At 38.8% G+C, this 24091-nt stretch overlaps 1 protein-coding gene across 3 annotated transcripts in view; it reads right to left on the reverse strand.

The window, feature by feature from the left end:
- The window catches only part of Tinag (tubulointerstitial nephritis antigen), a 108199-nt gene that overhangs the window by 7124 nt on the left and 76984 nt on the right, over nt 1-24091 (reverse strand). For 2 of the 3 annotated variants that reach the window (XM_055596996.1, XM_055596994.1), the window contains exon 10: nt 5105-5150. The exons of the other annotated variant lie outside the window; for it this stretch is intronic. In XM_055596996.1, coding sequence (XP_055452971.1) covers nt 5105-5150 — 46 coding nt within the window. The remainder of the gene's footprint in view (nt 1-5104; nt 5151-24091) is intronic. 3 annotated transcript variants of the gene reach the window in all.

Consider the following 24091-nt stretch of genomic DNA (forward strand, 5'->3'; position numbering starts at 1 on the left):
TCTTGGAGCTCCCTTCCTCCCATTGGGTTGCCTTGTCTAGCCTTGTTATTTCACCATGTCTTACTGTATCTTGTCCTGTCTGGATGTCATCTCTTAGAGGGCTGCTTTTTTTTCTAAAGAGGAAACTGAGGAGGATTGGATCTGAGGGAGAGGAATTGGAGTGGGACTAGGAGGAGTGGAGGAAGGTGAAACTGTGGCTGAGATGTATTTTATGAGAGAAGAATCGATCTTCAATTAAAAAAGAGAGAGAACTTTATAGTTACTTTTATTTATTTTTGTTTCTGTCTGCTGCTATCCATTGTTTTCCCAACAATGAAAAACACCCAACAATGTCTATTAGGAAAAAAAAAAGTATACGTTGTAAACATTTTTAAAATTCCATTACATAACTTTGGGAAATCAATAGCTAGCTGCCTTTCTATTCAAGGATTCATTTTTAAAAACAAATTGAAGAATCTTGCTGAACCAAAAATGTGAATAATACAATGATAAGGAATTCTTGCCTCTACTTCTAGAAACTCTTCACATACCGTGGGGATCAGATCTGTAGCCATCTGTCTAGTTCACTGATTTAATGTACATGGGCAATACAGCTTCTCTGAGCTACCTCTGAGCCAAAGAATGATTGCTCAGACAAGGTCCTGAATTAGTCCCCAGGACATAACATTATCTCCCTAAGTATTTACATGTCAGAAGAGACAAAGCCCAGTATTAGAAGACATTATCTGAAGTTTATCCAGGCCTTGGGAAGACATATTTATATTGTCAAAGGCCAGGACAGTGTAATAAATGTCATTTTATTTTCCCTTATTCTTCAGGAAAAACAGAGACTCCTTTTTCTCAGCAGGCTCTGTTTATGATCCAGACGCTCCATCCTGTGCGTGATATATCTGCGTGTACATGTTGATAACGTTGGATGCTTCATAATTCATTCAAAACCACCAATAGCACTTAAAGGTTATATTTCAATTAAATTCACAATTGATTTTACATGAAGTGAAACTTTTAGTGCCTTGTCTACCTTTCCTAAATGCATACTTATTCACTGTTCAATGAATATCATTCATATTCTCATGTATAATAGTATATATTAAGCCTTTAGATTCCTTAAATAAATCAAATATTTTCAAAATGGAAGATGAATAATAAGCCCAAGGGAAGGAGTCCAAACCTCAGAACCCATATTATAAGAACCAAGTGTGGTAGTGTATGATTATCATTCCAGTGGTAGCAAGGAAAAGAGAAGAATAACTCTGGGACTCACTGTGCAGCCATTCCTACATATTGGCAAGTTCCAGGCCAGTGAGTGAGACTCACACCTCCTAAACACAGCACCAAAGAAACAATACCTGAGGTTGTCTTTAGGCCTCCACACACCTTCACAGACATGAGCACACACATACACATGAACACACACACATACAGACAGACAGAAAAATAGTGTATGCAGGTATGTATTAAAAATCCGAGACTGTATATGTGTGAGTGTGTATGCGCATGCTGGCATGTGTGTCTGTGTGTGGATCCATGAAGTTTACGACTTATGTGATCTCAGTTGGAAAAGATCAAAATGAAGATGAGAGAGTTTTATATTATTTTACAGTTCATATTTCCGCACACTGACTCAAAACATAACTATCCTGTGTTATGTGTTAATAACTGTTATGAATCAACTACGTCAAAGCATCTCTCCGAGTTATATTATTTTAAAATTGAATGTATTTAAAATTTATTCAATAATACCTCAACATTGAAACTTAATTGCAAATTGCAAATACTGAAGCTACACCCTCCTTCACAATCTTTTTAACTATCAAACATTAATGTTATTTTTTTAACTTTTTATTGGTTCTTTCTGAATTACACATCATGCATCCCAAGTCTACTCACCTCGCCCTTCCCTGTAGTGTGTCACAGTGTATCCTACAGTATATCCATTTGTCTACACTTCTTTACTTGAAAATATTCATTGCGACGAATCATTGGTCTGTATCCAACAGATACAGAAAATAAAAAATTGTGGATAAAAAAAAAATCTAAGTTCCTAAATGTTTCTGCTTGCATACCTTTGTTCTTCCATCATGGACTCCAGTCCTCTGAAATCACAAGCTCCAAAATTAAATTCTTTCTTTTCTAAGTAGCCCTTGACCATGTCGTTTTATCCAACCATAGAAAAGTAACTAAGATACAAGTTTGGTATCAGGGAGTGCATACTATGGAAGACCGTGCTGGTTCCAGAGGGATGTAGAAGACTTTGGGATTTTGAACTAGGTAGAAAAGCAGCTGAACTGTAAATGGGGCTTAACAGGGCATCTTAATAGATGATGGGAGGACACTAAAATTGTTGGACAGCAGTTTAGAGAGCAATGTAGACTGTGAAGTCCCAGTTCAAGTGGCTTTGGAGAGGAAGCAACTGGGCTAGAGATCAGGTCTGTGATATTTTGACAAAGAATGTAGCTGTCCTGAGTCCAATGATCTTCCTGAGGCTAAATTAAAATATTGGGATAATTTTCTTGGTGAGGTAGAATTTTAAATTAATTTATTAATTTTTTATAAATTACAGTTTATTTGCTTTGTAGTCCAGCTGTAGACTTTCCCTCATCCTCTCCCAATTCCACCCTTCAACCTCTTCTCCTCCCATGCCCCTCCCCAAGTACACTGATAGGGGAGATCTTCCTTCCCTTCCCTCTGACCCTAGCCTATCAGGTTTCATCAAGACTGGATGCATTGTCTTCCTCTGTGGCCATTACTAGGGACCCACTTGGACACTGAGCTTTCATGGTCTACATCTGTGCAGGGGTTCTAGGTTATCTCCATGCATGGTTCTTGGTTGGAATATCAGTCTCAGAAAAGGCCCCTGGAACCAGATTTTTTTTGGCTCTGTTGGTCTCCTTGTGGCGCTCCTGTCCCCTCCAGGTTTTTCTATCTCTCCCTTCTTTTATAAGATTCCCTGCACTCTGCCCAAAGTTTGGCTATGAGTCTCAGCATCTGCTTGGGTACCCTGCTGGGTAGAGTCTTTCAGAGGGCCTCTGTGATAGGCTCCTGTGGTGGGGGAGATTTTTAAGAGAGCCTAATACTAACTCTCGCATGGCTACTAGTAATCACTCTTACAAAAGTCTATAATGAAAAAAAGAGAAAACAGAAACACACACTCATGCCCATGCATGCAAAAGTACACACACACACATACACACACACACACACACACACACACACACACACATGCACACGCACAAAGAGAGAGAGAGAGAGAGAGAGAGAGAGAGACAGGGAGACAGATACAGAGAGAGAATACAGGTTACAGTTAAAAAAAAACACAAGCACCAAGAAATTTAATATTGGAGCCAGGCTGAAAGAGATAAGAAGATTAAAGAAAAGCCTGTTCCAAAGTGGAATAAAGGAGGGATGTCCTCAGGGCAAGACCCCACCCAGCTAAGTTTCCAACATGGAAAAAGCAAGGTACTAAAGATTTTTCTGCACCTACAAAACAATAACAGAGGGAAGCATATTCAAATGTGATTCAAGAAGTCCAACTCCATCCCAAGAAAGCAGTCAAATTTGGCAATATTATCTATGTGGTTCTGTCAAGAGTATTATAAAAGGTAAATGGAGAAAGGCTGTGGAATCTTCTTTAGCCATTGAGGAAAACTACAAGGTCAGGTGTGTGGCAGGGGAGTCCTTCACGGAGGCCCTGAAAGCTATTGAGTGAAGCTGTAAAAGTATAAACTGGATTTCTTAGAAAGCTCAGTATGTTTATTGTAAATGCCAGATCCTTAGGACATTTGCCAAGGAGACCTTCAGACAGGAAGTAGAACCACCATGAGAGAGAGAGAGAGAGAGAGAGAGAGAGAGAGAGAGATAGCTGTATTGAAGGCACCATCCCAAGAAAGAGAAGTGTATTGTAAAACTGGAAGGAGGGAGCTATCTAAACCTTTTGATATCAGATATGGAGCCATAGAATTTGGAGTTTTCCTTGCTGGAATTTTGCCTTGCTTTGGTCCAGTACTTTCTCACTATGTCTTTGTTCATCCTTTTTAGAATGATATATTCTCTGCCATTGTACAGGAAGGAAGCCTGTACTCTGCTTTTTTGATTTTACAGAGCGTTACCTTTAATTGAGAGCTTTGAATCTCAGAAGAGAATTTGGACTTTTAAACTGTGTTGAGACTCTGGGTGATAGAACAACTGCATTTTGCATTGTGATGAGGTCACATGCTATGGGGGGCAGGCAGTGCATTTTGGTGGTTTGAGTGAAATCTGAAAATCCTCCCCATAGGATTTGGGGAACTGCTTGGAATCCTCCCCATAGGATTGGTGGAACTGCTTGGAAAAGATTAGGAAACATGGCCTTATTTAATGAGGTGTGCCCGTGGGAATGGACTATGAAGTTTCAAAAGACTCAAGCTATTCCAGCATTCTCTGCCTTGTAGGTGTGTCTCAAGATGTGATCTCCCAGCTACTATCCCAGCTACTATTCCAGCTCCAAACCTGCTACTATACTTCGCACTGTGATAGTAGTCTTTGCTGGGAAAGAGCATCTAGTCTCAAAGGTAACGTGGAATGTAGTCAGTTATGTTGGAGCATGCCTATTACTTTAACACTTAGAAAGCCATGATAGGATGATCAGGAGTTCAAGCTATCCTGTGTACACAATGATACTAACTCTCTCCCAGAAAGACACACATATAAGTTATAATTGGCAAGCAAAACAAACAAACAAAAACCATCACTCTTAACTTCTCTGATATATATTACATAGTATATGTACATGATATAAATATATCAAAGTCCTCAATTTGTTTGGTATGAATACAGACATGAGTAACATACATCTATTCTTTTAATCTAGATGGTAATGGAATAAGTAGCTGTCCTAGTGAGTCTCAATTTGAAAGAAACAAAACAAATTCTTCTTTTACAACTTGAAAACACAGGACTTGAAGAAAGCTATTATTACAATACAAACTGTTATAATTAGCTTTGTGCTGAAGAAAACACCAACGTGTGGAAAACATTACAGAGTGTGATTACATAATGTGAAGCCAGCAAAAGAGGAGCTGATTTTCATTTTACAGTATGAATTCAATTGGGAAGCCTTACATACCCAAAATTTTTCTTTCTTCCCTTGTGCTCCTCTCAGTTTGCCCCATCTACAAATAACAACAATGATGAATTAGTTAAAACATTTGGTTTGTACCTTGAGGACATTGATTTAACTGAAAGTCTGTTTTAAAGTTTTTATGTTCTAATCTACTTTATAAAAGAGAAAGTCAAAATTGACTTCCAGAAATTTGCTTGTATAGCTTTCTTCTTCTCTGTAACATTATTTATGTGACCTTTATCCAAGTAGCATAAAATTAAATCTATTTACCAAAAAGCAGTGATTCTGTCATGAAAGACTGGCTATGAAACAAACAACTTCCATCTAGGTGCAGTTAACTGAGGCCACCTACAAAAGAACATCCCATTTGAATGTGGACTAGGGGAGGTTGTGTGTATGTGTGTGTGTGTGTAGACAAAAGCAAAGGTTCTGCCTATGTGTCTACCTGGCACAGAGAAATCCTCCTTCCTGATGGGTAAATCGGCCAGGCACAGAAGGTTGGGGGTACATTTCCCACTCTCTTATAAATAACTCCTCATGTATGCTCTGTAGGGGAGTCCAATAAACTCATCAGTTCACCAAAACAGAATGAACAATAGTGCCTCAACTTTTCTCAACTCAATCGAGAAAAAGATTAGACAATGCTTACACATCACCCTAAGAAGGAATTTTAGAAACAAGTTCTAAGTCAATTAGGTACATAGGTTTTAAAGATAACTCTCCTTTTATCATAAAGTTTCTACATGTGTACATATATACAGAAACTGAATTCTTGATTCCCAGTGGCAGTAACAGTTCTGAAAGAAACTGAACCTCCAATATTTTGTGGGTTTTTCTCTTAGCTAATAGCCTGGGGTGGCTATTATTCATATCTTCTATTTCATGATGTAATGGATGGATGTCTAGATCCATACAACAGAAAAAGTTGGACCAGGAAACCAAATAGCATAGTCTTATAGTCTTTTAACATACTTTCTTTCTTTCTTTCTTTCTTTCTTTCTTTCTTTCTTTCTTTCTTTCTTTCTTTCTTCTTTCTTTTCTCCTTTCTTTCCTTCCTTCCATTCTTAAATTTATTCTTTCCTCATGAAATACATCCCAACTTCAGTTTCCACTCCTCCCAGCTCCCCCAACACACACCTTCTCACTCTCAGATCCACTCCTCTTCCATTTCTCTTCAGAAAAAAAAAAAAAAAAAAAAACAGGCCTCCCAGGCATAGACACCAAACGTGATATAACAAGATACAACAAAAACAGGCACAAAATAGGCACAAACCTTCATATCAGAGCTGACCAAGGCCACCCAGTATGAGGGAAAGGGTCTCAAGAACAGACTGAGGAGTCAGAAACTCTCCAATCTCTTAGGAGTCCCACAAAACATCAAGCTAGCAAACATAACATATACACAGAGGAGTTAGTGCAGACATTTTTCCTGTTTGCTTGAGAGAAGGTTTTGTTGGCTATCATGGACCAGAAACTCATTGTGCAGATGAAGTTACATGGGATAAATCTTGCCTTTGCTTCCTAAACTCTGAATTATAAAACTTATACACTGAGGGTTTGGAAGTGTAAAATGACAGCATCTTCAACAAATGGTGCTGGTCCAACTGGATGTGTACATGTAGAAAAAAGCAATTTGATCCATATTTGTCACCCTGCACAAAACTAAAGTCCAAGTGGATCAAAGACCTCAACATAAAACCAGACACATTAAATCTGTTAGAAAAAAAAAAGTGGGGAAGTACCTAGAACTCATTGGCACAGGAGACAATTTCCTGAACAGAACACCAACAGCACAGGCTCTAAGAGCAACAATCAATAAATGGGACCCCATGAAACTGAAAAACTTCTGTAAAGCAAAAGACACTGTCATCAGAGCAAAATGACAGCCTACAGACTGGGAAAGGATCTTCACCAACCCTATATCTGACAAAGGGCTGATATCCAGAATATATAAAAACTAAAGAAGTTTAAAAGCAATAAATCAAGTAATCCAATTAAAAATGGGGTATGGAGCTAAACAGAGAATTCTCTGTAGAGGAATATTGAATGGCAGAGAAACACTTAAAGAGATGCTCAACATCCTTAGCCATCAGGGAGATGTAAATCAAAACGACATTGAGATTTCACCTTACAGCCATCAAAATGGATAAAATAAAAAACTCAAGTGACAACATATGCTGGAGAGGTTGTGGAGAAAGGGGAACCCTCCTCCATTGCTGGTGGGAATGTAAACTGGTACAACCACTTTGGAAGTCAATCTGGTGCTTTCTCAGACAATTAGGAATAGTACTTCCTCAAGACCCAGCTATACCACTCCTAGGCATATATCCAAAATTTTCTCAAGTACACAACAAGGACATTTGCTCAACCATGTTTTTGGCAGCTTTATTTGTAATAGCCAGAACCTGGAAACAACACAAATGTCCATCAACGGAGGAATGGATAGAGAAATTGTGGTATTTTTACACAATGGAATACTACTCAGCAATCAAAAATGAGGAAATTTGCAGGCAAATGTTGGGATCTAGAAATGATCATTCTGAGTGAGGTATCCCAGAAGGAGAAAGACACACATGGTATATACTCACTCATATAGACCTATAAGATATGATAAACATAATGAAATCTATACACCTAAAAAAGATAATCAAGAAAAAAGACTGGGGGTAAGATGATCAATCCTCACTTAGAAAGACAAATGGGATGTGCATTGAACATAGGAGAAAACAAGTAACAGGACAGAAGCCTACTGCAGAGGGCCTCTGAAGACTCTGCCTAGCAGTGTATCAAAGCAGATACTAAGACTCATAACCAAACCTTCGGCAGAGTGCAGGGAATCATATGAAAGAAGGGGGAGTTAGTATGACATGGAGAAAATAGGAGCTCCACAAGGATCAAATATATCTGGGCACAGGGGTCTTTTTTGAGACTTATACTCCACCAAGGACCATGTGTGGACATAACCTAGAACCTCTGCTCAGATGTAGCCCTTGGTATCTCAGTAACCAATTGGTTTCCCATAGTAAGAGGAACAGGGACTAAATCTGACAGGAACTCAATTTTGGGCTCTTTGACCTCCCCACTCCCCAAGGGAGAAGCAGTCCTGCTAGGCCACAGAAGAGGATTTTGCAGCCAGTCCTGAAGATACCTAATAAAACAGGATCAGATGAAAGGGGAGGAGGTCCTCCCCAATCAGTGGACTTGGAAAGGGTCAGGGAGGAGATGGGAGAGGGAGGGTGGACTGGGAGGGAATGAGGGAACAGGATACAGGTGAGATACAGAGTTAATAAAATGTAATAATAAAAATATAAAAAATAAAACTTATACAACTATACGCATCTATGTTGCTTTTTTAAAAATTATAACATATAACCCCAGCTGTGAAGTATTCCATGCAACACGAGATTATATGGAAGAAACACATTGACTTCCATCTTCATATGATGTTATGTATTATGAGAATAAAATTTATTGTTCTCTAACATTGCACTAACGTTTTCTTAACCTAGACGATCTCGTACTCAGAGTTCCTTTATACTAAATCAAGACAAAATTTTATAGAACAAACGTTTCCAGACAAGAAATGAACTTATTGTTTAAATATTTTCAAATTTGTCAATTTGCACAAAAGATATTTAATGGTTAAAAGAATAATTATAACATAATATAAAATTATTGTCCAAAGAGGACAGGCTTCTGCTGTATAACAATCTTCTCACAACTGTAATATTTCCTCTGGGATGGTGGAAAAGCATTAACAAGACTCAAAAAATAGTTTATTTGTTTTTCTAAGATGATCGAGCCTAGCACTTACTGTGTTTGAGGAACAGGATATCAGAGACTGCCAACCCACTAAGTGACCTGGCTGCTGACTCCAAACACCAACATTCGTGTTTCCCAGATGAAAGGAGGCGTCCCACAAGCAAGGGGTGCACAGTTGCAGGCATCCTATGTGCAAGAGTCACACACAGTCCTTGGCTTACAGCACCCAGTGCTTTCCTCCTACTCAAACAGGACTCCCAATTGCACAACTCCAGCATCTGGAGACAAGACTCCTCCCAACTCCCCAAGGACACCTCCCAGATACCAGCCTCCATCCATGGTTGTACTGGTCTCCCTGCAGGAACCCGCAGGACAATAGGAACATACTGGGTTCCCTAAGCAAGATGGCAGCACACAGCAGAGTCTGGGTACCAGGAGAACACTACAGTGTCTGCAGGAAAACCAATCCACAGTGCTGCAAAGTTAAATCAACACCCTGATAAACAAGTTAAATAGTCCTATACCCACAAAGGAAATAAAAGCAGTCATTAAAAGTTTCCCATCCAAAAAATGCCCAGGACCTGTAGGCTTAGATTTTTCAAACACCTACTTTATTTAAGGTTCTTAAATGTCTTTACCTAACTTCCAACCCCCAAGACCTTAGGTAGGAGCTTCTTAGAGATAGGGGCTTTTACTTACTTCCTGCTGGGAAGGGTCAATGGGTTCTCTGGGAATTACCAGACTCAATTGTCAGGATACCAGCAATGTAGCAAACCAGCAGCAGCAACATGAACCACCAAAAGCAGAAGAATTCAGTAGAAGTATTTAGACATTCCCCAAATCACAGGAGGCCACTGACGCAGTAAAACACAATCAAAACAGCATGAACAGTTCTATGAATCATTACTCTACCTAAATGAGTGAAGGATGTGAACTGTAGCAATGCAAAAGTGTAGAGATATAGAAGGCATGTCTCACTCTCTGAGACATGCGTCTCAAAGTCCACATGAGGATATTTTGGAGCTCACAAAAAAACAGGCTCTTCCCACAAGGTAAGTTTCAACTAATCAACATCACACGCCCTCTCATGAGGGTTGCTTTCCACAAGGAAAAAACATTCCCAAATCCTACACTTGGGTACAAGAAAAAAAATCTATCTATCTATCTATCTATCTATCTATCTATCTATCTATCTATCTATCTATATTCACATAGCACAACTGAGTTTCCAAAACAAAACAAAACAAAAAAACACCCTTCCACTTCAAGGGTCAGAGGGTTTCAGTTCAGAATTCTACCAGACTTTCAAAGAAGAGCTAATCCCAGTATCCCCCAATCTATTCCACAAAATAGAAACAAGAACACTGCCAAATCCATTCTGTGATGCCACAGTCACCCTGATACCTAAACCACAAAAAGCACCCCCCCCAAAAAAAATAAAATTTCAGACCAATTTTTTATGAACATTGATGCAAAAATACTCAATAAAATACAAACAAAATAAAAAAAAACACATCAAAATATCATCCACCATAATCAAGTAGGTTTTGTCCCAGACATGCAGAAGTGGTTCAATATACGAAAATCCATGAATGTAATCTACCATATAAACAAGCTGAAAGAAAAGAAAACCTATAAGATCATCTTATTAAATGCTGAAAAAGCATTTGACAAAATCCAACAACCCTTCATGATAAAAGTCTTGGAGAGATACAAGGCACATTCCTAAACAAATAAAGGTAAGATACAGCAAGCCTATTGCCAACGTCAAATTAAATAGAGAGAAATTTAAAGCAATTCCCCTGAAATCAGTGACAAACAAGGCTGCCCACTTTCTCCATATCTTTTCAATATAGTACTTGAAGTCTTAACCAGAGAAATAAGACAAATAAAGGAGATCAAGGGGACACAAACTGGAAAGGAAGAAGTCAAAGTATTGCTATTTGCAGTATTTCTAATCGACCCCAAAGACTCTACAAGAGAACTCCTACAGCTGATAAACACCTTCAGTAAAGTGGCTGGATACAATATTAACTCACAAAAGAGCAATAGCCTTCTTGTATACAAATGACAAATGGGCTAATAAAGAAATTAGGGAAACCACAGTCTTCACAATAGCAACAAGGAATTTAAAGTATCTCAGTGTAATTCTAACCAATCAGGTTAAAGACCTATGTGACAAGAACTTCAAGTCTCTGAAAAAAGAAATTGAAGAAGGTATCAGAAGATGGAAAAATCTCCCATGCTTATGATTTGGTAGGATTAACGTAGTAAAAATGGCTATTTTACTGAAAGCAATCTACAGATTCAATGCAATTCCCATCAATTCATTATAGACCCTGAAAGAACCATTCTCAACTTCATATGAAAAACAAAAACAAAAACCCAGAATAGCTTAAATGGTCCTATACAATAAAAGATCTGGAGGAATATCCATCCCTGATTTCAAGCTGTACTATAGAGCAATAGTAGTAAAAACTGCATAATAGTGGCATAGAAACAGATTGCTGATCACTGGAACCAAATTGAAGACCAGGAATTAAACCCACACACCTTTGGATACTTGCTTTTTGACAAAGAAGCCAAAACAACATAATGAAAAAAAAAAAAAAAAAAAAAAAAGACAGCATCTCCATCAAATGGTTCTGTTCTAACTGGATGTCTACATGTAGAAAAAGGCAAATAGATCCATATTTATCACCCTACACAAAACTAAAGTCCAAGTGGATCAAAGACCTCAACATAAAACCAGACACAGTAAATTTTTTAGAAGAAAAAAATGGGGAAGAGCCTTGAACACATTGGCACAGGAAACAACTTCCTAAACAGAACACCAACAGCACAGGCTCTAAGATCAATAGTCAATAAATGGGACTTCATGAAACTGAAAACCTTCTGTAAACCAAAGGACATGGTCAATAGAACAAAAGGACAGCCTACAGACAGGAAAAGATCTGACAGAGGCTAATATCCAGAATATATAAAGAACTCAAGAAATTAAACATTAAGAAACCAAATAATCCAATTAAAAATTGGAGAACACCACCAAACAGAATTTTCATCAGAGGAATATAGAATGGCAGAGAAGCACTTAAAGAAATGCTCACTGTCCTCAGTCATGGGGAAAGGCAAATCAAAATGACTCTGAGACTCCATCTTACAACCCTCAGAATGGCTAAGATAAAAAACAGAAGTGACAGCACATGCTGGTGAGATGTGAAGAAAGGGGTCCATGCCTTTATGTTGGTGGGAGTGCAAACTTGTACAAACTCTGGAAATGAATTTGGCATTTTCTCAGAAAACTGGGAGTAGCTCTAACCCAAGACCCAGCTACATCACTCCTGGATATATACCCAAAAGATGCTCTACCATATAACATGGACACTTGCTCAACTATATTAAAAGCAGCTTTGTTTGTAACAGAATCTAGAAATAACCTAGATGTCCCTCAACTAAAGAATGGGTAAAAAAAAAACTGTGGTACATTTATACAATGGAAACTACTAAGGTATTAAAAACAGTGAAATCATGAAACTGGCAGGCAAATGGATTGAACTAGAAATATCACCCTGAATAAGATAACTCAGATCTAGAAAGACAAACATAGTATGTATTCACTTATAAGTGGATTTTAGCCATATAGTACAGGATACAACTCTCAGACCCAAATAAAATAAATAATAAGAAAGACCTAAGGGAGAATGCTTAATTCCCACTCAGAAGTGGAAATAGAATAGATGGCAGAAGGGGCTGAAGAAAGAGGACAGGGTAAGAGAGGGTGCATGGGGAGAAATGAGGGTTGATATCAGACCTGGGAAAGCAAGGGAGGGAGGGATTGCTGAGAGAAGAGAAACCTTGGGTCTGAACAAAGAATTTTGACACAAAGAAGTGTCAAACTGGAGACCCTCGACAGGGTAGGCTCCTGGGAGGATATAAAGATGACTCTAGCTGAGACTCCTAGAAACAGGGGTCATGGATACTGAAGAAGCCACCCTCTAACTAGATAGGACTCCTATTGGAGGAAGGTGAACACCAATTCACCTGCAAAAACTTCCACCCAAGTTTACCCTGTCTACAAGATGGGGAGGGACAAAACTAAGGCAGAGATTAAAGGAATGTCCAGCCAATGTCTGGCCCAACCTGAGTCCCACTCCAGAGGAGACAGCCAACACCTGACACTATTAACAATACTCTGCAATGCTTGCAGATGGCGGTCAAGCGTCGCTGCCTTCTGAGTGACTCCACCCAGCAGCTGATGGAAACAGATGCAGATACGTACTACTGAACATTGGGTGGAGAACAGGGAGTTTTGTGGAAGAGTGGGGGTAAGAAAAGAAGAACCCAGAGGGAACTGGAGCCCCACAGGAAGACCAACAGAGCTATCTAACCAAGACCCAGGGGCAGCAGGGGGGTGCTGTGTAGACTGAAACACCAACGCAGGACCAAGCATGGACTGATCCTAGGCACCCTACCCAGATATGGCCAATGGGCAGCTTGGTCCTCATAGGGGTTCCCTAGTAAGGGGAATGAGGGCTGATCTGACATGGAATCTCTTGCTTGCTTTTTGATCGCTTTCCTCTGGTGGAGCTATCTTGCCGTGACACAGGGAAAGAGGTTGCACTCTTTCCTGATGAAACTTGATATTTTGGGGTGAGTTGGTAGGGAATGTTCCTCTTCTCTGAGGAGTAATAGAGGAGCGATAGGGGAAACAGAGAGGGAGTGTGGGACCAGGAGTAGAGAAGGGAGAGGGCTATGACTAGTACGTAAAATGAATAAATAAAAAATTTTAAAAAAATAAAAATTTAAAGTATCAGATATGTTCTGATACTTTTAGGGTACATAAAAATACATGCTCATGAATGGGACTGAAACCAACAACGTGACAGTCACACATTCAAAACATTTCCTCACAAAGTATAAGAGGTACTTAATCATCTCAAATTCTTTCTTATTCTAGTAGTTCTAAATAAAATTAAAGTGAAAGAAATTGCCTTAGTTTGCTGACTTTCAAAGATACAATTTTTTTTTGTTTTTATACTTGTTCATTTCTCAATACCTTTCATTATACTTCTATATATTCTGTTGTGATTATTTTAAGTGATATGAAATACAACGGTAATTCTAAGAACTCCAGAATTATCCCAATACCTTCTCAAGAATCATTTTAATTATAGCTTTAATATGCTTATTGAAAATAGCATTCACATCTGGGCCTGGTGGAATAGCCTGGCATCACAGATATTCCTAAAGCCAGGACAGGAGGGAAATAAGTTTGAGTCAATCCTGAGCAACTGAGTGAGACTCTGTCTAAAGCTAAAAACTAAGAAGAAACCCAGAGATATGGCTCAGCAGTGCAATATTTATCTAATATGTCTGAGGCCCATGCTTTAAATTTCTGTTAACATTAAATAATGAATGAATAAATAATAAAGAGACTAATAAATCATCATCATTTCAAACCCAGAGAAAATGCTGACATTGAGATTTATGATAAACATTCACAAAATGGACAGCAAAATAGATGACTTATAATTGCCCAGAAGTGCGAGAAGGAAAACAAAAGATGACAGCTGAATTGGATATTTTCAAAGAGGAGGTTTGTGAAAGAATATTTTACTGAATATTCACCTATATGCACAATTCAAATGGAAATAAAATATTACACAGGGAATACTGCTTATAGTCTCTGGGTCAAATGGTAAGCGAGATCTGCTCATCACCAAATTCAGTATTTGCACAGAGACCTTCAACTCTCTTTTTGCTTTCTAATCTTAGATGTCTATCTAAGACGGTCACTAGATGTGAGAGATGTGCAATAGAGTGTTGTAAAGAAGCAGACTTGAGGGTTGTTTTCCCCCATGCCCTAAGACACTAAGAATCATCACTTTGAACCAAATGATCTCCCCACTGGTATTTCAGTAAATGTATGAGACTAAAAAGAAAAATTTATTCAAACAAGGGTAACTAGCACAACTTCATTATCCATTATTGAAAACTCCTTTCTCAATTGGTGGAGAACATTTTCCCCTTAATACACATATGCTGTTGAATTGCGGTCATATCAGTGGCCTATTATCATAAGAACACGTGGAAAATTCAGGAAATATGCATGCATTTTGACACATTTCCTCTTTTAAGTCAGTAAATGTCTTTGAAAACATGATTCTTTTACAACATGCATATTATCTGTAGGCATAACTATTTATCTTCCTTTTCCAGTAAAATCAATCTCTTTATTTTAAAGATAATTTATAAATATTTGTTGAAACAGACCGGAAACTTTGATGAAATTTTCCCATATCTTTACTCTCTAAAACAAATGAAACACTTAGATTACAAGCTAGAGTGCTCCTAGAATAGAATGTTGGTACCTTAAAGTAATATACTTAATTTTAACTTTATACTAACCTTTAGAATTTTACTTACATCATTAAAATAAACTTTTAATTATTTAGGAATCATTAGTATTTCTTTCTCTTTTATGGAACATGCAGGTTTTGAACAACTCTTAGCAGCTCTCACTCAGTGCCATGGTCACTGAAGTCCTCCCTCAGGCTTCATATTATATATTCACTTTTAAAATTTCATACATTATTGCCAATATTTATTGAGTGAAATGTGATTTTCTGATATGCTTATGCTGCATAATGGTTACATCAAGGTAATTATCTCCTCCACCACTTCAAACATGTATCACTTTTATGAGTGTGGTGAGGTGAAGGTACTCTAAGGCAGTGGCTCTCAAGCTTCCTAAGGCTGCAACCTTAGGAAGGTTTAATACTATTCCTCATGATGTGGTGACCCCCAACCATAAAATTATTTTCATTTCTACAAAACTGAAGTTTTGCTACTGTTATGAATTATAATGTAAATATTTGTGTTTTATGATGCTCTTGGGCAACCTCTGCAAAAGGGTCGTTTGACCCTTTAGGAGGAGGCGCAACTCAACCTTTTACTTTAGATACTTTGACACAAAAAGTCGTTATTGTGGTGTCAAATCCAGTACCAGACATACATGTTTTTCAAACCATTTCCCCTCTATTGCCCTCTCTGGCCCCCACCACTGACACTGTGCTGCCCAGCAAGCCATCTAGAACATCTCGAAACACAACTCTTGTATAGTGTAGATAGTTTTATAAAGACTTTTGTAAGAAAGACTTTTCTTCAAAGTATGAATATTCAAATGTACCTTAACCTGCTGACCTATGTCTCCAGACTTAAGATTTTGCTTTATTTTATTTATGTGCTGCAGCTTAAGGGATAGGAGCTCTATGGGTAGCATGTCCTTGCAGACCAAGGAGGGCGCTGAATCACCTGGACTGGAGTTACCGACGGGGCTGGGCCATGGCTGCCAGCCAGGTTGTAGCCTTTTTGTTCTAACTTGGCTGACTACTTTTACTATTTCTTTTTTTCCCCTTCTTTCTTTCTTTGTTTTCTTTTCCTTTCCTTCCTTCTTTCTCTTCTTTCTTTCTTACAAAGTCTATCTTTCTTTAGTACTTCCTTCCTTTTTTTTTTTTTTCAGAATTGAGGGCTAAACCCAAGCCCTTGTTATAGCTAGACAAGTGCTCTACCCATGAGAAAAATAATCAGCACCCTTAATATTCCTTTAGATCGAGTCTCAACCTATAGATTAGGCTGCCCTGAACGCATTATGTAGCCTAGTGTAATGTTAGACTCATGGCGCATTCCTTGCCTCAGCCCTCCACTGCTGGGATTGCCTGAGCCCGCGCTCTAGCTTATCTCTCTTTATTTTAATAATTTGTGAATTTTATATCATGAAACCTGAGCACCCTCACTTTCCTGTCTACCCAAGTCTGTCCCCCTACTCTTGTGACCACCCCCCAAAAAAAGAAGAAAAAGAAAATCAAGTTCAATTTGTGTTACCTATATACTCACTGGTGCATGATAAAACTCCCAGTACCCTTAAACTGAGTCGTTCCCTACCTGCACATCATCCATACTTCAGCATCCTATTACAATTTTTAAAAATTTATTTATTATTAATTACAGCTTTTTCACTTTGTATCCCAACGGAAGCACCCTTCCTTGTCCCCTTCCAATCCCACCCTCACTTTTTCTTCTCCACCCATACCCCTCCCCCAGTCCACTGATAGGGGAGGTCTTCCTCCCTTTCCACCTGACCCTAGTCTGTCAGGTCTCATCAGGACTGGCTGCATTGTCTTCCTCCGTGGCCTGGCAAGGCTACATCCAGAGCTGGCTACCGAGTTCATGTCAGAGACAGTCCTTATTCCCATTACTAGGGAACCCACTTGAACACTGAGCTGCCATGGGCTACATCTGTTCAGGAGTTCTAGATTATCTCTACAAATGGTTCTTGGTTGGAATATCAGTCTCAGAAAACACCCCTGGGCCCAGATTTTTGGTTCTGTTGCTCTCCTTGTGGAGCTCTTGTCCCCTCCAGGTATTTCTATCTCTCCCTTCTTTCATAAGATTCCCTACATTCTGCCCAAAGTTTGGCTATGAGTCTCAGTTCCCTGTTTTCTCTCTCTTCTGACATCCATCCTGTTTGCCTTTCTGAATGGGAATTGAGCATCTTACCCAAGGTCCTGCTTCTTGACTAGCTTCTTTCCAAGTTTTAAGAGTTCTCTTCAATGGCTTTCTGTCTAGGCTGTTGCTTTGGTAGGGATGGCGTGGTGTAGGGATTGTCACAGAACCTGTCTTTGTCCCTCTTTCCCAAATGTGAGTCTGCAGTCCTCAATAGCATGTCAAAAGAAGCTTCCTTGCCTTTCGCAGTCAGCAAGAGCAGGAACCATGGCCTTATACATGGTTCCTAGGGACAGTGCAGAACATGGACATCCACAAGATCTTCAGAGTCATCATGCCGCTAACCTAAGCATGATCTTCAATGACAGTGCAGACCACAGTCATCAACATGGTGTTCTACTGCAGCATGGGCCATGGATACCATCACAGCCCTCAGTGGCAGCATACCTAACAGGGGGTAGCCCACGCCACTCACATCAACGTGAGCCTCGGTGGCAGCACAGTTCACGGTGGGTTCAGACTGCAGCACAGACTATGGACATCTGCGGAGCCTTTGGTGGTAACACAGTCCATGGACACCAACACTCTTACAGGGTGCAATAGGGCCATCTCCCATGACAGCATAGAGCAGGACATCACTATGGTCTCAGATGGTAGTACAGGCTGCTCAGATCAGTATAGGTCCCAGTAGCAGCATGGCTCATAGACAGCAGCATGGCTTCAGGATGCAGCAAAGACCATGGACATCCACATGGCCTTCAGTGGTAACATGGGCCACGGACCGAGACATGGCCCTTGGCAGCAGCATGAATCACAGGCATCAATATGTCCTCCAGTGCTGGAACTGCTTGAGGCCCACTCCATCTTATTTCATTTGCTGGTAGATCTGCTTTATTACAGAACCTCTAGACAAAAACGCCAGGCTGCCTTCTAAGATTTGCTATTTCTGGGACCCTGGCATATCCCCAAAAGACTGACAATGAGAACTCAAATTTATGTTTTCTAAGCAGACTTGTTCTGCCCTAGTGAATAGAGATCTGGACAGATAGTGACAAAGTTCACAAATGGTTGATACATGAAGATTTTCCATGAAGCACAGCCCATTTCATCAAGAAATATTGTTGTTTCTGTGAAAACCCACTCATTCATGTTAGAAAACAAAAGCTAGGATCCAAGTATGAAAAAGTTTGAGACAGGCTTTAAGTAAATAACAATGACATAACTATTCTTGTTAAGGGATTTTGCTTTTAAACTTGAGACTTCAGTTAGTACATAAAGATTAGAGAGCTAATGGCAGTGAGAATGAGCTAAAGACATAAAGGCTTTTTTCTCCTCATAAATATTCTACTAGACATGCTTTTGAGGCTCACATTTAAGGTGTTCACACCTACTGATGGTCGCTGTGTAGAGTATATCAGGGAGTTTGAAGGAAACATCTCTTCACATTGCATGAAGGGTGAATGAAAACAGATTGAGGAAGAGAAGGGTAAAATGAAGCTACTCCTTGCTCCATGCTTCATCCGCTTCAGGAAAACAGAAATCAAGCCAGTATCCATTCAATCTAATATCAGTGTAGATTCAGCCAAATGGCTCCATTATTTCCATAATAGATTTGAGAAACAAATGGAAATTTCTGAAAGTTAATTTTTTATAAACTGTTGTGCATCTCTCTCCTGTCCTACTATACCAAAAAAGGAAAGAGAATGCAGGTTGCTATCAAATGTAAACTGGCCTTCGACAATAAACATAGGGCGATGGGTAGAGGTTATAACCAGTTCATGAAGTGTTGTGTATCTGAGAGAGCTCAACCTTTTCAGTCTGACATATGGAGAGACTGTGTGTTAAATGCACCATATGTTAAATGTTAAATCATGAGAAATATATTGGGGAAAGAGAAGCAAGGCCCCAAGTCATTTATCACTACTAATAGCAATGAACCAGAATAATGGGTATGTATAACAAGACAGATTAATAAAACGTTAATGTAAGGAATAGAAATTAATCTTTACATTTTCTTAGAATAAAAAGGATTACAAGACTTGGAGATTATGGTGCATAGAAAGATTTGGCCAGCTGTGGCTCACAGGCCCAATCTGACTGGATTTCTGGTTTTCTAAATACAATTTAATGGAATCTCTATCTTCATTGGTTTAAATATTGTCTGTGTAGGCTAATGTGAGAGTTGAATGCTCCAGACCAAAATCCCACAAAATGTATCTGATTATGATATAGTATCTTTATATGCTGGCTAGTTTTATGTCAACTTGACAAAAGCTAACATTCTATGAAAGGAGGAAACTTCAATTAGAAAAAAAATGCCTTCATAAGGTCAGGCTGTGGGCAAGCCTCTGGTGCCTTTCCTTGGTTGGTGATTAGCATGCACAGACCCATCCACAAGGGGTGATGCCACCTCTGGGCTTGTGGGGCTGGTGGCTGTTATGAAGCAGGTTGGGCAAGCCGTGAGGCACAAATCAATAAGCAGCGCTCCTCCGCAGTCTCTGCGTAAGTTCTCCTCTCCAAATCCCCGTCTTAAATCCCTGGCCTGGCTTTCCCTGATGGACTACAGCCTGTTAGATGAAACAAGCCCTTTACTTCTCAAATTGGTTTCATCACAGTGTTTTATCGTAGCAATGGTTATCCAAAGTAAGGTATTTTATTTCAAAGATAATAAAAATGAGGCCTGAAGAGATAAACTAACATTTAAAAGTACACATCTAACTGCCCTAGCTGATATGAATAGCTGAGAAGAAATTAATAACATAAGCAATAAAAACTAGGAGGACCTTAAGGGAGAAAGAGTGGAACCATTACTTGCCGAGCTAAGTTATGAAATCATATTGAGTCTTGAATAATTTATAGAAGACCCTAAGGAGAAACGAAGGTATAAATCATGGACAAACAGATAATGTAAAGAGCTGTCCTTCATATATTCCTACAAAATCTTGAAAGCTTGTGAGAAAGACAGTGTAGGCAAACTGGGACTAAAATGTTAGGTATTGTGGAGCAAAGAAAGCACACGTCAGCGTAAAAGTGTTCTACTAGAAGTTGAACCGAGTCACATCCTACGGTCGTGATTCTTGAATCCTGGAATATAATGCACAATATTACTCTTGTTACAAAGAAGAGCTGAAAAACAGTAATATTTAACCTGTATATTTTAAAGATCAGAATCAATCAAAGCTGTCACTTAATGTCACGTGTGGTTTTCATTTGTTATCTACAAATTTCGGTGGGTTTTTTTTTTTTTGTGTGTGTGTGTGAGTGTGTGTGTATTCCTTTCCTTTCTGTTACAGCATAGACTTGAGCAAAACTTATTCTTGTTCTTGTTGAGGTACTCAGTAATAAAATGAAATTTTCTGTGCTGAGAACAAATTGTAAGTTGCCATAGCAACAATTCCTTTAACAATTCCCTGGCTTGTTCATTCATAGTTCTCTCTTACATGTATTCCTTATGTATAAATAGTATCTCTAGGCCACAGGATAAAATACTAGGTTAATATTATGATAGGTAGCCTTGTGTCACGTGCTTTAAATAAACATAGATTGATTGTGACGATACAGTTTTCTGAAAAGTGATGATCTTGATCCCCAAAAGACTGAACTTTTGCGGGTCCCTTACATCCAAGTTAATAATAACCTCTGAGATAATATTAAGACTTTGTATTTATACATTGTTTTGTAGGAAAACAATGTAACTAAGTTTACAAGGGCTTGGATTTCCCATCAAATCAGAATTTATAACCTAAGTTTACTATTTGACTTTATCCTTAAGTTGTGTAGTCTTCATGTCCCAGATACAGAATAATGTATGTGTATGTGTTACTATCATTTGCAAAGTAGCCAACAGGCTGAAAGCAACTGACAGTAAACAAAATGAATATTCCAAAAATGTCGATATAGCTAAAAATATGTTAGTGGTTTTGAGTTCTGTGCTATGTCAGTTAAGAAAATATCTTTTTTTTTCCTTGTAAAATTCTCTTAACTTTTTTGTAAAGATTTCTCCATTTCCATCCCATACCATATTTTCCATGCCATTCAATAAGTCAATAGATCGATCAATAGATAGGTAGAAATAGATAGATAGATGATAGATAGATAGATAGATAGATAGATAGATAGATAGATAGATAGATCAAAACACCCTTTGACCATATAAAAAAGATGGAAATATCAAACCTTTTGTGATACCAATTTAAAGAAAACTGCCTTCTCCTGGTCAAAGCATGGAATCTACTGATCTCCTCCAAACATTGGAATATCATATAGCATTATCTCCTCTCTTAAGAGTTAATTCAGCTGGCCTGTCAATCATCTGGCTAGGAGTGCATTACTCAAGTAATATAATTTACCTGAACACATGCTAAGGATAGGGGAGAATAATTACCTTCTTAATGAGATAATGTATACACTTATCTCATAAATTTATTTTCAGCACAGACACAGAGCTTACAGCAGGAAGCATGATAAAGCCTCTCCATTTTCTTAAGTTCTAATTCAGAAAAGCATAACATTTCCTTGTTTCTTTCTATCTTTTACTTTTGCATTCTGGCCCAAAGCCTAAGCATACTTTCCCAGACATTTGGGCTTTTCTTACCTTTGTCTGGAGTCCCTCCACCTTGCACAGAGAAGTTGCCTGTTTACCATGTAGCTGCCTGCAGACATCATTAACTAAACTGCCTGTTTTCTTGTGCTCACACCAAAAAAAGCATTGCTTTCTCTTTCTTCATATTCCATTCTCCCTCCTCCTGGCATATTCCAAGGTTATTGTTTTACTGTCCTGCTGTTTTCTCTCACATTCTGTGAAAATTATCAACAAGCATCCTTCCAACTTTGAAATTCTTTTATTAATGAGACTGAAAACTCAAAAAAGAAAATATCCCTGGCTCCCTGGTATGATAACCATTCTGACTGGAGGGATATGAATTTCAGTGCATTCTGGTTTTGGTCCTCTACAGTCCTAGCCTTTGGGTAGATACAGTTGGGGAAGTGTTCATGCTAATATCTATGCTTTCCTTGCTTATGGCTTATCCTGTTGCTGGGCCTTTGTTGGAAGTTTTTGTTGTCCACTAGACATATCTTCATCCTATCAGCATCTTTCCTTGCTTATTAGATAGACACCTCTGCTGACCACACTTAGCCCTGATGTCTGTAGGCTGTGTGGTTTTCTCACCCTGCCTATGAGTTCTGGTCCGTACACACCCAGAAGGCTTATGTCCTAGTCAAGTGTGAATTTCCAGATATTTGAGATGGGTAGGAGACCTCAGAGGTTGAAATAAGGTGCTGTCTAACTTTTGTCAACCTGGCATGAATCGGTTGTCCTTTGAGAGAGAGAGAGAGAGACCTTCAGGGTCAGCACTTGCATTGGTTAATACAGTCAACAACCTCCAAAGGGGGCATCAAAATGCCTCACAGTAAGGGATGAGGACAGAAACTCCCTCTTGGAATAATTTAACCAAGAGCAAGCCCAGATTTCAAAAGTTGAAGAAAGCATTTAATGATCAGTTTGCCAGAGTATGTCTTGTCTTAATTAATCTTCTCCACAAGGTGAGAAGGAAATGTGTTATCTCAGGGTGATATTTGAGAGATCTGTGATACCACCAAGTTTTTAAACACCTATTAATACACCTACACACACATATAATAAAACATATTTTTATGAACACCAAGCACGGGTTTCTCTGAAACTTCATAACAATACGTCTACCGTGTGTTTACTTGAGTATAAAATAAAGCTTGTATTTTTGATGTTTTTGTTTTCTGTATTGTTTGTGAAAGGCAGATCACAGCAGCAGTAGTTGAAATGGGGGATCAGCTGCTGATATGATGAATCAGTGAGAGACAGTGTGAAACAAAGAGAACAAGTGAATTTTGTACTTGTCAGTTTGATTCAGTGCTGACAAAGCAGACAACAGGAGTCCGTCAGCACTGAAATAAAAGCAAAGAAATCCCATTCATCAGTCTCATCAACTCCAGGACCTTTCCTATGTACTCCAAGTCCAACTCACAGAATTCCAGCAGCTCTGGCATTCTGACAAGATGCATGTTATTCGTCTCAGTATCATCTGTACCTAACTGAAGGCTTTTTACACAATTGTTGCTCAATAAAATTTACTGAAGGTTGACAAAAAATGAGGAGGCTCTAACTAAACAAAACAGCATTTTTTTTACACTTTTATGTAAGGTTCAAATATTTTGGAAAGCCATGTCTTAAAAGGTTTATTTATTATTTGAAATTATATATACATACATACATAGATACATATGTATACATATACAGACACATACACGTATGTATGTATCCAAGTGCTGGTACTCTCAGTACTTTTGGACCTGAAATTACAAATAGTTATAAAATGCTTGACATGGGTAGTAGGGCCTGAATTTCAGTCTTCTGGAAGAGCAGCAAGAGCTCATAATCACTGAGTCATCTTTCCACGCTGACTCTATTTTTTAAATTTTGTGTATGTTTATTAGTGTAGGCAAATGGACGCCAGGGTGGGGTGTTAAATCCCCTAGAGCTGTAGTTACAGGGAGTTGGAAGCGACTCACAATGGGTGCCTGCAACAGAGAGCTGCAGTCCGCTGTAAGAACAGCAAGCATACATCCTTAATCACTGAACCACCTGTCCAGCTCTACTTCCATACCATCTTAACTATTCTGCTTTCAGCACACTGAACACACACACACACACACACACACACACACACACACACACACACACAC

The sequence above is a fragment of the Psammomys obesus genome, unplaced genomic scaffold (genome assembly GCF_907164565.1).
Source record: "Psammomys obesus unplaced genomic scaffold, mPsaObe1.curated_primary_1811, whole genome shotgun sequence".
Classification (NCBI taxonomy): domain Eukaryota; kingdom Metazoa; phylum Chordata; class Mammalia; order Rodentia; family Muridae; genus Psammomys; species Psammomys obesus.